The following is a 16,021-nucleotide window of genomic DNA, read 5'->3' as shown; positions in this document are numbered from 1 at the left end:
GTTGGACCATAAGAAAGGCTGAGCGCCAAAGAATTGAGGCCTTTGAACTATTGTGCTGGAGAAGACTCCTGCGAGTCCCTTGGACTGCAAGGCGTTCAAACCGGTCAGTCCTAGAAGAGATCAACCCCGACTGCTCTTTAGAAGGCCAGATCCTGAAGCTGAAACTCAAATATTTTGGCCACCTAATGAGAAGGAAGCACTCACTGGAGAAGGGCCTAATGCTGGGAAAGATGGAGGGCAATAGAAGAAGGGGACAACAGAGAATGAGGTGGCTGGATGGAGTCACTGAAGCAGTAGGCGTGAACTTAAATGGACTCCAGGATAGGAAGACCTGGAGGAACGTTGCCCATGGGGTCGTGATGGGTCAGACACGATTTCGCAATTAACAACAACAACATAGAGAAAGGTCTCCTTTGAGTTACTTTTCTATGTTCCCGGTGTGCTAGCATTAGACTTTGTAGGTTTTCAGCATGACTTTGTCAATGGGTTAACAGTCAACACCAATGTAGGCATCTGCCAAGTGCGTCTGCTTTCCACAAGAATCTAGATACAGTGTTGAATGTTCACAGCCCTGACACAATGTAACAGATGAAAATGTTCTCTATGTAAAAGACTCTATGTTTACAACTGAGACAGAATATTATACTTACAGTAGTGATTGATCCTCCGTGATCTGCACTACACACTGTGCCAACGAAAGCCATTCCAACTGTTTTACCGTATGGCCTTCTCCCGCTGAAATGCAGGAACAGATTGAGGGTGACATGGGTTGAGATCCATCTCCAGACTGAATAATGTACACATAAACATTTCCTTTATTTATACACATTTTGGTACACACACACACACAAACCATACGCATAAAGTATGTCCCTTGCTTCCCTGACCTTTTCAGATGCTACAGTATTTTAACATCCTGGAAAAAGTTATTGAATTGGATTCGAGATACATTGGCTCCTCGGCCCTTTATTTAATTTCATTTGATTTTAAGACACATATAATGTTTTTGGCAGACTGAGTATCCCATCTTTTATGTAAATGGAAGACAGATATAATTATCCATATGGTATCTTTCCCTATCTTAGATTAATTCTATGCTATGTTAATGATAACTTAATTAATCTATTGCATGAGAATTTTAAACTTCTTTATCCTTTATTTATAATATACTATAATGGTATAAAATATACTATGTTCAAAAATTAAAAAGTAAACTTGAAACGTATTTTGGCTTATATTCTAATAGCTAAGAAAAATATATTTTCTTAGGCAATTAGCCAAAAATTATTTTTAAATCCCTGCCAATCCCCACAAACATCCACAAGCATATCGACCAAAATCATTCCCTAAATGATACTGGGATATAAATTCCTAAAATTACTGGAATATTACAACTAGAATTTTCATTTTGTTCTCAACCTTTAAAATATATCTGTATGTATGATATAAAGGAAAATCCTTACATGATGAGATGAGCAACATCATTTCTTGATCTCGTAATAAGATTTGTTTTCCTCCAAGTCACAAATTTGCCCAACACATCTCCAGCTGAATCGCCTCCCACCTCTATCTGGTTTCCATTTGTCCATATTTCCAATCCAATTAGGACAACTTGTATGTTTAAGGGATGGAACATCTGTAAATATACATTTATTGCTATTATGTAGGTTTCAGTAAATTTAGATAATTTCTTCCAAACTGTTCTACCTCTAGCACTAAGCTGGTGGGAAATATGCCATGCAAAGAAGTATATCTAGTTAGCCTGAAGCCAATGAATGTGCAGTCCGCACACTGACTATGCTTACATATTGAACTCCTAGTCCACTTTACCTATGAGTTAAAAAACAAACCATAATTGACATAATGCATTACCAAAAGGCAGAGTTCACAAGCTCCAAGGTTGTGATTTGTGAACCTGGTTACTTAAGGATATTTTCTTTGTTTGAACAGATTCTACAACATGCACAAATGTGCACCCACTGAGGCTTTGTTGTAAATAATTCCTGCTAACGCATACAAACACTTCTCCAGAATTATCACTCTTAATATGAATTATGTTGCATATATAGTTGAACAGCTATGTTCATTCATTCATTCATTCAGAAGCAAAAGAACTAATGCAATAAACCAACATTTTGATCCAAAAGTTCCTGTCTTTCAAAATGTACCAGTTATGTTCTTACAAACTATTTGAGATAACAAAGGGGTAAAGTTCGTAGCAGGAGGAATCTTTGTGCAATCGTAAAAGAGCTAGAAAAATCTTCCTACAGCAGATTAATTTGCATAAAAATTGTGTGACTTCAAGAAATAGGATTGTGTAAGAAAGCAAGTCCTGATCTCTGAAATGGGATACTAATACTTATAGGAAAGGTCCCATTTATCCATCATTATGCAATAAAGGAAGGTGACATTTTATAGGCTATTGAGGTGAACTTCTCTCAATAAACTGCTACTCTCAATATATTAAAAAATATATAATCCCTGTTTCCCTAATTGTCATAATAATTACATTGTTTAACATGCAGTGTTTTTCTAATACTGGGGAAAATGGCAAGTCACATAGACTAGAAAAAGGTTAGGATGTAAATCCCAATCAGTTCAGGAAATATAAGAAGCTCATTTACTCTTAAACTTGTTTCTCTATGTAAGCAAGATTAAAAAATGATAATAAAATAAATAGCTGCAACTTAGCCCAATTTTATTTATAAAAAAATTGTGCTGCCCACTGCAACAACTGTTAATACTTAATTACATATAATTGACATACAATTTTTACATAAAAGAGAACTATTCTAAAACTGCTACAAATAATATTAAAGGTAAATATTAAAATTCTGAAGATAGCAATAGGTTTTAAGTCCTATTCGGAAGAATATCAAGAAGATGACTGCCATAATTCATAGATTCCTTTAATGGATCATAATCTCATTCTTACAAATATATTTGCTTTTGTCTGTATATATATTTTATGAAGTCAACAGCAAACAAAGCCTAACTATAAACTGAATTATGTTACATAAATAGTATCTAATTTTTGCAGCAGCTGAATGTAAAAGTAAATTCTGTATCTTGGATTTGGTTTTTTTAAAACCTATATTGTGACCAGCTTCAGTTATAGAAATTTCATTATTATCTATTTTTTATTTTCTCTTAAAATGTAACATAACAAAAGAATAACAAAATATGCTGACTTACCCCATCTACATAATTAATCAATTCAACTGTTTCTTTCTGTACAGCTTCAATAGTTCTTTTGAATATATACTGAAACAATTAAAGAAAGAAGACATTCTAATCAGGAAAGGCAATTAGGAATTTTTAAAAAAAATCCCCAGCAATGTTGGTCTACCAAAAAGTCCAAAATCTAAAATATTGTGCCTTCATATGGACCAATCAACTTAACACAACTTAAGTATCATTACATTAAGACCATTAGTCATCTATTTATCTCTTGACTAGGAAGAAACTCAACTTTTTGTCCTGGCAGAAATAAAAACTTATAACTGTGTTCATATCAGCAATGTAGCCACAGAGAAATTCTGGATATTAAAGCTAAAGATATTTGGCTCAGAGAAATTACCCTGTTGTTATCAACAACCATATAGAGTTCGATGTATCGTTTATCTGGTAGCACATTTCTTCTTTTCTGTAAAATTGAAAACAGACTCCCATTACATAACTGTTTTGTTTGAAATTAGTTCAAAATTATAGTTCAAAAATTAAGTAAAAAGTTAACACCAGGCATTTGAAGCCAATTGATGATGTGAACTATTGTGGTCTGAAAATAACCAATCTCATTTAGGTCAGTCAAACAATTGTTTTCAAAATCAAATCAAATCAAACTTCCTTGTTTGCTTTTAGTATTTCAATTCAAACTGGATTTGGGATCAAACTCTGAAGCAACAATACATTTTCCCCCTTTTTTCAGCCAAATTACTTGAATTTGACTTTAGGTGAAGTAATTCAAGTTACAGAATTTAAAATTATTATTCTATTTTTGTTCCCCCACCCCACCCCCATTTTCTAAGCATTATTTAATTTCAGAAAAAAATAACATGAGGAAAAATGTCATTGATGTGAAATAAATAATTTGTTAAAAGCAAAAGAGCTGTGGCTAATATCTAGAATATGTAGATTAAAGCATGCAATACATGAAAAGCACTATAAAAATACATTTACCCTTCGAAGAGTGTCCTTACTGAACAGACTATGTGATACATTAGTGTATTTTAAAATATGTTCATGATACCGGTCATCACTTTGTACACCACAGGAAAAAGGTTCATGAGATTTATCTAATACATAAAGCAAGTGTTCAAATTTATTTGATTCTTTAACTGGCTCCATGCCATATTGTTTGTCACCAATATAGAGAATTCCCCTAAAAAGCACAAGAAAAGTTATTTGATTAAAGGCCAGCTATATTAACAAAAATAACCATAAATAAGTACCACAATGTAATACACAGCAATATGACAGTACAAATCTGCTATTTTCTCAATGAGGAAATATAATGATATGTCTTTAGATATAGGTAGTTCTCGATTTATAACCACAATTGAACCCAGAATTTATGTGGCTAAATTAGAAGTTTGCTAAGTGAGTTTTATCCCATTTTACAACTTTTGTTAAGTGAATCACTGCAGTTGTTAAAGTAGTAGCATGGTTGTTAAGTGAATCTGGCTTGTCAGAAGGTCACAAAAGATGGTCACATGACCCCAGAACAATGCAACCATCATAAATATGAACCAATTGTCAAGCATCTGAATGTAAATCACATGACCATGAAGATGTTGTAATGGTCATAAGTGTGAAAAATTGTCATAAGTCACTTTTTCCAGTGCCGTTGTAACTTCGAATAGTCACTAAACAAACTGTTGTAAGTTGAGGACTATCTGTATAGGATGAATTAATATCAGATTCAGTTTTGGCACAAATGTCTAGAACAGTGGTTCTCAACCTTTCTAATGCTGCGACCCCATAATATAGTTCCCCATGTTGTGGTGACCCCCAACCACTTATACATCACCGGGTACCAGGGGTGTGGCCAAAGAAAAGGGGGAAAAAATGGCGGACAGCCTTGTTTAGCAACCCCCGTGAAATGGTCGTTCGACCCCAAATGGGGTCCCGACCCACAGGTTGAGAACCACTGGTCTAGAAGTTTTCATATTTTGGAAGATAACTTTCCTAAATTCCAATAATATAAACTAGGCATAGGAACCTCTAGCTCTCCAAATATTCATGAAATACACACTCTCATTCTCCTCCATCGTTGGCCTTATTGGCTGTGACTACTGGGAGTTATTCTTCCGCAAATACTGGAAGGCCATAACCACCCTTTTTATTTACACCCAATATTCAAAATAGCAACGTATTGTCTCTTATCAGCCTTTTTCAACCTGGCCTTCTCCCAATGCTAGAACTTTCAATCAGTATGACTAAAACCAGGGATCGTAAGAATTATAGCTCTAATACATCTGGACTCTTCATACTTTCAAAAGTAATATAAAGATGATCCATGATTATTTTCACGGTTGCTGAACTGAAATACCGGGAGAAAAAAAGCAAAAATCACCAGCCTACTCTAAGCTACTGCTACATTCCACTATCATAATACTTCCTTATTCTCCAAACACTCCATGCATAGCAAAATGAAGCTTTTGTTGTATCTGCTATGATTGCGGAATGGGACAATCCTGAGCTTTCCCAACTCTAATATTCTATGATTAAATGAAAGAATAATAGAGGAGAGTGGGCATCTTAGTTATCTAGTTATCTCCTTTTGCATTCCAGTGTTAAAGGAAGAATGGAGACAGACAAAACATTTTGTTTTGGCTACTACTGAGGGGATAAGTTCCCCTTATTCGACGGAAAGCTCAGAAGCATAGATTGGATGAAACAAGATACAAAACAACACAGTAGGTTCAGCTACAGTATACCACAGCTCAGTCAGAAATGCCTTAGCAAAACTCTCCAAAACAACTTATACTTGTGGGAATATCGATTGCAGAGTTGATTTCAAATTAACACAGAATATGAAAGTGCTCTAGGCTTCCCATTCTTCTATTGCATTGAAAACTATCTGTCTCTATTTATTGATAAAAGGAAAAAGAAGGATTATACCTAAGGCCATCACAGGTACTGAGAGCAAGCAGAGAATCTGGAACTCCTTCAACATTTCCATGGTAGTAACAGTGGGTCTGAAACCAAATAATTAACAGCAGTTTTCTCAGGCAAATAGTAAATGCAGTTTATTATCTGATGGAAGTAAGAATGCCATACAGTTAGCCCTCAAATTATAGCCACGACTTTAATAATTTCTGTTACTAAACAAGGCAATTGTTAAGTGAGTTGTGTCCAATTTTATGATCTTTTTTGCCATGGTTGTTAAGTAAATCACTGCAGTTGTTAAATGAATCATGCAGTTGTTAAGAAAATCTTCCCCCATTCATTCTGCTTGATGGAGCTAGCTGGGAAGGTCAAAAATGGAGATCACATAACTCCAGGACATTGAAACCATCGTAAATACATGCTGGTTGCCAAGTGCCCAAATTTCAATCATGCTGCAATAGTTATAAGAGTGAGGACTAGTTGTAAGCCACTTTTTTCAGTGCCATTGTAACTTTGAGCAGTTGCTAAATGAATGGTTGTAAGCCAAGGAACTATCCGCATTTACTCAGTTCCTAAGATATCTATTACAGAATTCTATGGATTCTAATGCAACTAATGTTTATCTTGCTACTTAAAATTAATATATATAGCATGGTCAAAGCCAACAGAAGCACAACAGTAAGTTGATTGCTCTGGAGCATTGCAGAGTTCTTTTTGTTTCCTGCTTCTCTTCCAGCCAAGCATCGCTTGAAAAGAGAGGTCCGTGCATGTACCTAAACCCAGCCATTTTATTTTCCTACCAATGACACATGTGAAAGGGAAAGTGTTAAAAGGAAAGAAGATAAATCTCCACGATACACTTACCTCCATGGAGGTTTCTCATATTCTTTCCTTTGTGTCTCATAGAAAATGAGACAAACATTTTGTATTATAACATATGGATCATTATAAATAATTTTTTGTTCTGGTTTGAAACAATTAAGATATAATGGTTCTCTGGATCATTTTTATATAAAAGATAAAGTGACAGGGCGTTTATACTGTAGTGTGCTTGCGTAGTATGATGTGATTTGCTGGTTTTTGCTCAGTGTAATGTATAAACACTAAACTGCTGCTATTATAGTTAAGTACACCTGAGGGCATAGGACTGTTCTATAAAATACAAAACAGTGTGCATTCTAATTTTGATTTTCAGAAGCCTTTCCCATAGAATTAGGAACCTATCGATTGTTTTCTAGATATAGTTTTTTCCCCATTTTTTTTTAAAAGCTTTCCTGCATTGGAAGAAAAGCAATATCAAAGAGTTTGCGTTATCTCTGCAGAAAAATGTACATTAAGTAATTTAATAGTCAAAACCTCCAAGGCCTTGGGGGCTCCAGGACAGCTGAACTCAATACAAGTGAGTAGTCTTTGATACTATGTTTTGCATACAATTCAGCCAAGACAATCATAATGTTTTAATTGGCCCAAACAGTGAGAAGCTACACTTTAGCAAGGTTTGCTGGAAGTTCAGATCTAATCCTGGACTCCTTTTTGGAATGGAATTTTCTCAGCTTCAAATCCACTCCTCTATGAGCACTAATGCCTTAGAATGGCAGCCTTTTAGGTTTCATAAAGCATTTTTATTAGCAGATAAAGTTATTGGCAAAAAGATCAACTCAGATAACAAATTACCAAGTTAATTATTCAACTCTCATTTGATACTGATGGCAATGAGTTGACCCAGTGCTCAAAGGAAGTGAATTGTACAGTATTTTTTGGATCCATGATGTCTATCCCTCCCACCCCCAATAGGAAGAATATTCTAGGCATGCTATTCTCTGTGGGAATCCTAGAGCATCATTCAGAAATATCTGAAGCTCAGGTTCCCAGGCAGATTCAGACTGAGTAGTAAAGTTTCTTATAAAATTGGTTGTTAGTTGTATGTCAAAAATACTGCTAGTAAAAGAATATACTTTCGTAAGATATATTGTTTAACTTCCCAAACTATTAATCATCATAGCAAAGGAGGAAATACAGTGTATTCCAAGAACCAAATGTGACAAAATAGCCCTGACACAGAAAAGTGGTTCTCGGGAATGGAATGACATTATGTTCTCCTCGTGTTTCACACTTGCTAGAATATAACTCACACCATATCCAGCTAGTAGGGCCATTAGAAAAGATTTTGTACAACCAAAGCCTTATTTATTCATTTATTTTTTTACCTTCCCTTCAGGAACTCAAGAAGGTATATCTATCACTGTTTATGCTTCCCATTTATCAAAATAGATGGCTCAGCAGTTAAAAATGCTGAGCTAGTCAGCTGGAAAGCTGGCAGCCTGGGTTCAAGACCCATATGCGGTATGACAGAGTGTGCTCTTGTTACTTATTCCAGTTCCTACCAATCTAGCAATTTGAAAGCATGTAAATGTGAGTAGATAAATAGGTACCATTTCAGTGGAACTAGGTAACAGTGTTCTGTGCACCTTGGTATATTTATTCATGCTGGTCACATTTCCACAGAAGTGTCTTTGGACAATGCTGGGTCCCTCAGCTAAGAAATAGAGATGACCACTGCCCCTAGATTCAGACAAAACTGGACAGGGGAAACTTTCACCTTCACCTTTCATAATAAAAACTAGAATAGAAAGTTGTCTTCTTCACAGATACAACATACCTGAGTTTCCACAGGAGTACTCTCCAGCTTGCCCTCTTGGTTATAAGTATATATTGTGAATTTTTCCCCAAGAAGGTTTCTGCAGCAAATTTCAATTCAATCGTATTTTAAAATGCAGGTTATTCATCAATGAATGATAACAATGCAATACTTTAATACACTGGTCAAAGTAAAAGTTAAATTTATCCACAATATTTTAATGAAATATAAGCTGAATTTGATTTTTTTTTAAAAAAATGTATTAAGTAAACATTCAAGCATTTTTAAATACGGAAATCTAATCATTTTCAGCAATGGTAGTGCCATATCCTGTTAATCCACTATGCAAAGTAATGTTAAGCTAAAATGTAATATTAAGCAATGAATTAATAATACAATAATGAACAATTATTATTATTATTATTATTATTATTATTATTATATAATATTGTATAATATTATATTATTATATAAGAAATAGAAGCATCCTATGTAGTTTAGCAAAGATCTCAGTGGTAGATCTCAGAATGTAATTCTATACTATGATACCCTTCTATCATTTTAAGACTTTCCCTGATCAATAGGAGTAATAAGGAACACCTTCATTACCTAAATCACAGACCCCAGGAGTTCTCACCTTTATTATGCAATTACCCTGCTTTATTCATCATTTAAAAGCCAGCCAATATTATCCTGCATTTATAATATTTTGATCTTTTTCTATCACTATTTTCATAATTTATGGTTCAAGTGAAAATCAAGGTGGAAAAGAAGAAATAACTATGCAGTGCCTTGGAGCTCAGTGCTAGATGTAGGCCCTGCAATATCTTTGTGCCAAAATTAATTATACAATTGTTATTGTGCAATAATCTTAAAATGCCAAGTATTTTGAGCAAGCAGCATCCCAGTAGGTATTGCCAAGTTGTTATATATCCTGAGTATCTTTCACAAGCTACTCCTATGGCTTGCTTATTCAAGTCATCCACTAATCATGTAAGATTTCCTTACTGAAAGGAAACTAACCCAATTCAATTAACCTATTTTGCTGTTTCTAAATCTTATTTAATCATCCCATTGATCCAGTTATGTTTCTCATGTAAATGGAGCAATGGAGATGTTCCAATAGATATATGATTCAAAGTAAGTTTTTATGATTTAGATATAGGTTTCTTGGTCTTTTGCTTATTTCCTTTTTATTTATTTATTACTCATTACGTATGGGGTACTGCTTGTTGTTTAGCTTTAACGTGCCCCTCCCGTTTTTTGTTTGTTATGTTTTGTCCTTAAATGTTCTGAAATGACATTACTTTCTTGTATCATTTTCACTGTATGACCTAATGTTCCACTGAACTAAATCCAGTTCAGCTAGACTGTGGATTCCATAAGTCCCATCTGTTTCTCATCTGCAAAAGCCATCTGCATTTTACAAAACTTTTCATTCTGATAACATATACTCATAAAACACAGGATCCACACCCAAAATATTTTCTCTCTTCGGGCATCTACAGTAATCTAATCTCAGCTCATAATCTAGCATAACTCCTCACTTCTTGTAAAATAAAGAATATCCTCAAATGTTTTTCCCAATGTCTCATCCACAATAGAATATTTCTCTCTGACTTCTACGCTAGCAAATGCCATTCTTTAAAGGGTTTCTTCTATTGTATTCTACCTTTCAGACTGCTGGTTTTAATGACGTTTTCATATTCCCTCAAAAAAAAAAAAGTTAAAATAAAATGGAAAAAGATTCAGAACTTCATACAACATACTTATTTTTCTTTAATTTCAGAATGTGTGTTCCATTTCCAGTTTGTATCAAATAAGATATGTGATCATCTAAGTGTTCCTGAAATATAATCAGAGAGTGAGAGATAAAGCATTTAGCATGTACTTCACCAATTCTTTGAAATGGTGCTGTTGCTTACAAAAAAACCCCCCTATGCTACTATAGTTATGCTTACTTTCTAACCAGAAAACAAATCAGACAGCTCACTCCGGCTTGACATTTAACATACTGTATGTTTTAATATATCTTCTGCAACTTAGACACATCTAACAAAATGTGTGTGTATGTGTGTGTATGTGTAAGGTGTGTGTATATGTGTATGTATATATATATATATATATATATATATATATATATATATATATATATATATATATATATATATATAATTTATTTAGGTATGGCATAACATATATGGACTTACAACATGTATTAATATTTAACTTAGATTAAAACATAATAGAATATGAATGTTAAAAGGAACTGTATTCAAATACCAATGTCTAGGCCATTTTTCTAGATAAAGGCATTGTTTATCTGGAAAAAATCAAATATTTGGACCGATATATGCCGTTAGCTTACAGTTAAGTCACAATGTGATCTACCGTTTGACATGGGACCCCACAGTCACACTGAAGGGAGGATGTTATATCCCATTTATATAGTGAATCCCAGCAGATGCCAGGTGAGGTGTGAATCCTATTCAGGTTACATATACATATGTATACAATTATAAAGCCCCAATATAAATCTGCAATACACGTACAGACACATTATTCCAAGGTTGCAGATCTACATAGTGTAAATTACATTCTGACAATGTAGCTGGATTTCTTGCTGGACTAACATGGTGAATACAATATGCTGCCACCTTTCCCCAGCATGTTTTGCAATAACAATAGAGCTTTACAACCCTCTCTAAGTGGTTTACTGAGTCAGCCTATTGCCCCCAACAATCTGGCTCCTCATTTTGCCGACCTCGGAAGGATGCAAGGCTGAGTCAACCTCGAACCGGTCAGGATCAAACTCCTGGCAGTTGAATGCAGAGTTAGCCTGCAATACTGCTTTCTAACCACTATACCACCACTGTTCTTGATTCGACTGCAACAATGATGCTAACAATGAGACTAGGTCAGAGAACAAATCTTCACCCTCAATGATGCTACTGTTGCAGTCGACATGGTCCATGGACTCTTGGCTTGTTCAGATTCCTTCCATTTCCTCTTGGGTACAAGGCTAGTTCTCTCTGACATTAGAGAGGTCCAAAGGATCTGCAGGATCCAATGTTTTCCAATTACTAATCTCAAGGAGATTAATTTATACCCATTCTAGAACTTCCATAAAGGCATTTTTTTTCTGGAAGGAAGGAAGGAAGGAAGGAAGGAAGGAAGGAAGGAAGGAAGGAAGGAAGGAAGGAAGGAAGGAAGGAAGGAAGGAAGGGTTTATTTCTTTTAATGGAAGAATTGTACCATCCAGTCTTTATATATGTTGGAAAATCCAGCACTAGACTCCTATAAACTGAACGATAGGATTGTTGTGTCTGGCTACCACCATGTTGATAGATAAACAATAAAAGACATGATAAAAGATTTTTGTATTAATACTAGCGTTGGCTTGCAGTACTCTAAATTGTTTGGCAATAGCAACTAAATCAATATATTGCTATTATTCCTCCTAATTTTGTTTAATGAGGGCATAGATTGACCAATCCTTGTCTTATCTATTTATGTATATATCGTTAAATACTGTAGAATATTATCTGAGGAGCATCACAGGAATGAAAATAACTTAAACAGAAACAAACCTTGTTAAAATGTGTCCAGCGCTTCTCCCTGTCTGTTAATCTTCTAGGAATTATAATCTCATATGTGGATTGCATAGAGATCTGTTGAGTATGTCCGCCTACCAATGAAATGTTTTTAAATTGGTATAGATTTTCCAATAACATCATCGTTTTTACTGAGTACAATTATAAAGAATCCAGACTTTTATTTTACAACAACTATATCAATATATTTATAGCAGATGCGGCCCGCGAAGTGGTTTCATGTGGCCCGCAAAGCCATCCTAGAAACAGTGAGCCAACGGCCCCCGCTGCCTTGCCCCTGGCTGGCCGGGAGCCAATGTACAATTTTGTGGTGGCCATCTATGCTGAAACGCATTCAGTCTTAGCTCCACAAGGCTGTCCAGAAACAGCAAGGAACCAGCCCCTGCCGTGTTGGCCCCACCCCCTGGGTGCATGCTGGGGAGGTGTCACTCTTTGTGAGGAATGAAGAAATGCACCATGCCTTGGCGCTTGCCTCAGTCCCACCCCCTTCTGCCAGAGACCCTCAGATCTGTCCCACTCCTGCCCAGGCCCCCACAGGCACCCTTGACGCAAACGATGTAGAGCTGGCCATGCCCACCCAGCAGGCCACACCCACTCCATTCACGCCCACCCAGTAGGCTGCACCCACCCGGCCCCCCAAGGGCAACTGCAATGCTGATGCGGCCCTCAGTGAAATTGAGTTTGATACCCCTGATTTATAGTAATTAAGAAAATCCACAAATCAGAAATAACAAATTTTATTAAAAGGCATATCTAAAGTGATGTAGGACTGATATCGGAAAGAGGCAATCAGTTCCCTAGAAATAGCAAGGATTTCTTTGCAGGATGGGGAGGCAATTCTTGCTGGACAGCAGAAGCTTCTAGATCTGGGCCTAGAAGATCAACTTCATCTTCTACACTTCCATTTATTTTACCTCTATACTTTGTGCGTAAGCATGAAAAGTTAAAAGAAACTAAGTCAGCAAAGCCAGGGGAAGTTTCTTGGACACCTAGAGTTGCGGACAAAAAAAAATGGCATAAGGTGAGCCAATGAAAAAAGCAGTTTAGGGAAACCTGCATATAATTAATCTCTCTTTCTCTCTCTTTTCAAACACTGAGTACCATATTTCATTTTGATTATTCACGCATAGACTTTCACAGGAGCATCAGACTCAACTTTTTTTTTTTTCATCCTCAGCATAACTACCCAGGACAGCAATTAATATTTCAAAGAGGCAGAGAGCTCTCCCTTCCTTAACTCCTTTAAACCTTTCCCTTGACATAGGTCTATGGCCATGTCGATTCTGAAAGCTCATCAGGAAACGCCAAATGCGCGGGGCACAGCTCCCCTTGAACAACGCAACTGCCAGTCAACTCTCTTTCACTGAAAACGCCTTTGCCGGGAAGCGGAGTCACCGACAGCATTTCCTTCCATATAAGGAACCTCAAGATCATTTCCCAATAACTCGGGCTTGACCGTTTTAGCCGACACTTTCACGCTCTTTCTTTAAGAAGTCCGAAAGCCAATCAAGACCAATACTTGCCCAGGGCTAAGCTTAGATTTCCCACGGCGCTGAGTCCCAAGATGAAAAAGTTCAGGTAACAGGCTGCTAACATGATCCGCTCTTGCCAGCTTCGATGATCGAAGTGGGAACGGCCCGGCGGGCGGAGTTCATCTGACGACTGCGGGTAAACAACCAGCACTGAAACCTTAGGCGCACAAGCGGGAGGAGTTCACTAACCCCTCCCCACGACCGGGGTAGCGCTGGTCCTTGTATTGATGAACTCGTTCCGCAGCTTTTTGAGCATGACCACGTGCGCGCTCAGCGATTGACAGGCAGCTCGGCAGCGAGCTGAGGAAATTTTGAGGAAGTAAAGTTGGTGGGAGAGTTTTCGCAAAAGGAAGTTGTAGAGGAGTGGTTTTTAGACTGTCGCAGGCCCGGGTCGCTTCTGAAGGGGATGGTGGCAAGCTAACAAGCCGTAATGGCATCTTACAAATCTCCTTTACACGCCAATGAAGAGAGCGCGTCCCCCGTAGTGCATTCAGACCCCAAGAGGCTGGAAACTTCGAGGAAGGGAGGAGCTTTCCTGAAAAACCGAAAGACCAAATTCCAGACCCAGAAGAAAGCGGAATTAAGTAGCTTAATCATACTGTGATTAGAAGCAGACTTTCTCTAATTCCGCAATATTAAACTTGGGGAAATTTCAGCCAAGGCCGCACAGCTTAAGTTACTGAATTTGAAAAACACTCATTTAAATCACCGGTTAAGATGAGATCTGTGGCCCTTCCCCCTTTCCTCTACATGTTCTTTTTCCTTATTCATTTTTCCCCTAAAAATAAACTTTGGAAATTGGAAATTTACAGATCTATAGTATATAGGCAGGACAAGAAGCAATGGATGGAAACTAAGAAGAGGAGCAACCTAGAACTAAGGAGAAACAATGAGAACAGTTAATCAGTGGAATAACTTGCTTCCAGAAGTTGTGGATGCACCAACACTGGAAGTTTTTAAGAAAAGATTGGACAACCATTTGTCTGAAATGGTATGGCTTCCTGCCTGAGCAAGGGGTTAGACTAGAAGACCTCTTAGGCTCCTTCCAGCTCTGTTATTCTGTTGCTTTGCTATTGTTCATCCAGGGAGGGAATCCTGAAAGTTTCCTACACTTCTAAACGTACTACTTACATTTTCTTCTCTGATGCTTTGCTAATAATAGATGGATAAGAGTCCAAAGTAATATATGCAAAAACAAAACAAACACTCCCCCAACAGTGGTGGATAATGGTCAAACTGTTCCATCACAGAAAAGGCTCTGTGTCTGTTGCCTTTAGCTTTCCAACTTTCTTCCACCACTCTGAACCAGACAGTTGGTTCCCCTTTTGTTTTCTGCATTTGGGGACAGTTTTGTTTGTTTGTATTTAATGATGTCACAAATTTCGGTTACCACTTCTCCAGGCATTCTGTCAAATCTAACCCATCTCGTGAAATATTGCTGCAATTTTCACTTGTGGATCTTGTGATTTTGCTTTCTTTAGCCTTAAGCTATACATTAGCAAAAAGGAGCTTGTGATCTGAACCACGTCTTGCTTTTGTTACCTGAATAGAGTTTTGACACCTTTGTTTGTGGATTATATAGTTACTTTGGTGTCTGAGTCATTGATCTGCTGATATCCCTATCTAGATGTTGCTACTATATAGGTGTGAAATAAATGTGTAGATTGTACTGTGAACTATTTCACGTAAGCCAACAATTTGCCAAAGAGTGACAGAAATCCCCATTTCTTTTATGAAATGTTATAAAACCCTGGGCAGGTAGTATCAATGTTTCCTCAAGGTGTGGAAACCTGAATATAGATGACATATTAACTACGGAATTGCACTAAGTGATAATAAGACACAACTGCTTTGGGAATGGAAGCTGTCATGAAATCTTTGATTAATTTCAGTAGGGGTTTTTTTTGTAAATGCAGAAAGTATCTATGCATGACAGTCTCAGCACCTTTCAGTATCATCACATTTTTAACTTAAGTAATTTGATTGAGAGATACTTTATGCTATTACAGTTATTTCATTCATTGAATAATTGATTCCAGAAAGTAAGCATGGAATTCTTGCTCTTGCTCAGTATAGATTACATGGTCTCCATGGTTTATTGTGTTTTCCCCTATCTTCAGGATTGA

General features: G+C 36.7%; 1 protein-coding gene across 1 annotated transcript in view; it reads right to left on the bottom strand.

Moving 5' to 3' along the window:
- Positions 1 to 14,182, bottom strand: part of LOC120306119 (disintegrin and metalloproteinase domain-containing protein 9-like) — a 36,136-nt gene extending 21,954 nt beyond the window's left edge. Inside the window, exons 1-10 of the mRNA XM_039338832.1 lie at positions 13,887 to 14,182; positions 12,340 to 12,437; positions 10,519 to 10,595; positions 8,771 to 8,849; positions 6,124 to 6,200; positions 4,180 to 4,381; positions 3,581 to 3,646; positions 3,196 to 3,264; positions 1,464 to 1,636; positions 651 to 735 (exon numbers count right to left, since the gene is read on the bottom strand). Coding sequence (XP_039194766.1) covers positions 651 to 735; positions 1,464 to 1,636; positions 3,196 to 3,264; positions 3,581 to 3,646; positions 4,180 to 4,381; positions 6,124 to 6,200; positions 8,771 to 8,849; positions 10,519 to 10,595; positions 12,340 to 12,437; positions 13,887 to 13,959 — 999 coding nt within the window. The 5' untranslated portion in view covers positions 13,960 to 14,182. The remainder of the gene's footprint in view (positions 1 to 650; positions 736 to 1,463; positions 1,637 to 3,195; positions 3,265 to 3,580; positions 3,647 to 4,179; positions 4,382 to 6,123; positions 6,201 to 8,770; positions 8,850 to 10,518; positions 10,596 to 12,339; positions 12,438 to 13,886) is intronic.
- Positions 14,183 to 16,021: the final 1,839 nt, after the last annotated feature.

This window comes from Crotalus tigris, unplaced genomic scaffold, assembly GCF_016545835.1.
Source record: "Crotalus tigris isolate CLP2741 ecotype Arizona unplaced genomic scaffold, ASM1654583v1 scf7180000017536.10889498, whole genome shotgun sequence".
NCBI lineage: Eukaryota > Metazoa > Chordata > Lepidosauria > Squamata > Viperidae > Crotalus > Crotalus tigris.
Note: the sequence above shows the minus strand (reverse complement) of the source record. Positions and strands in the feature narration are given on the sequence as shown.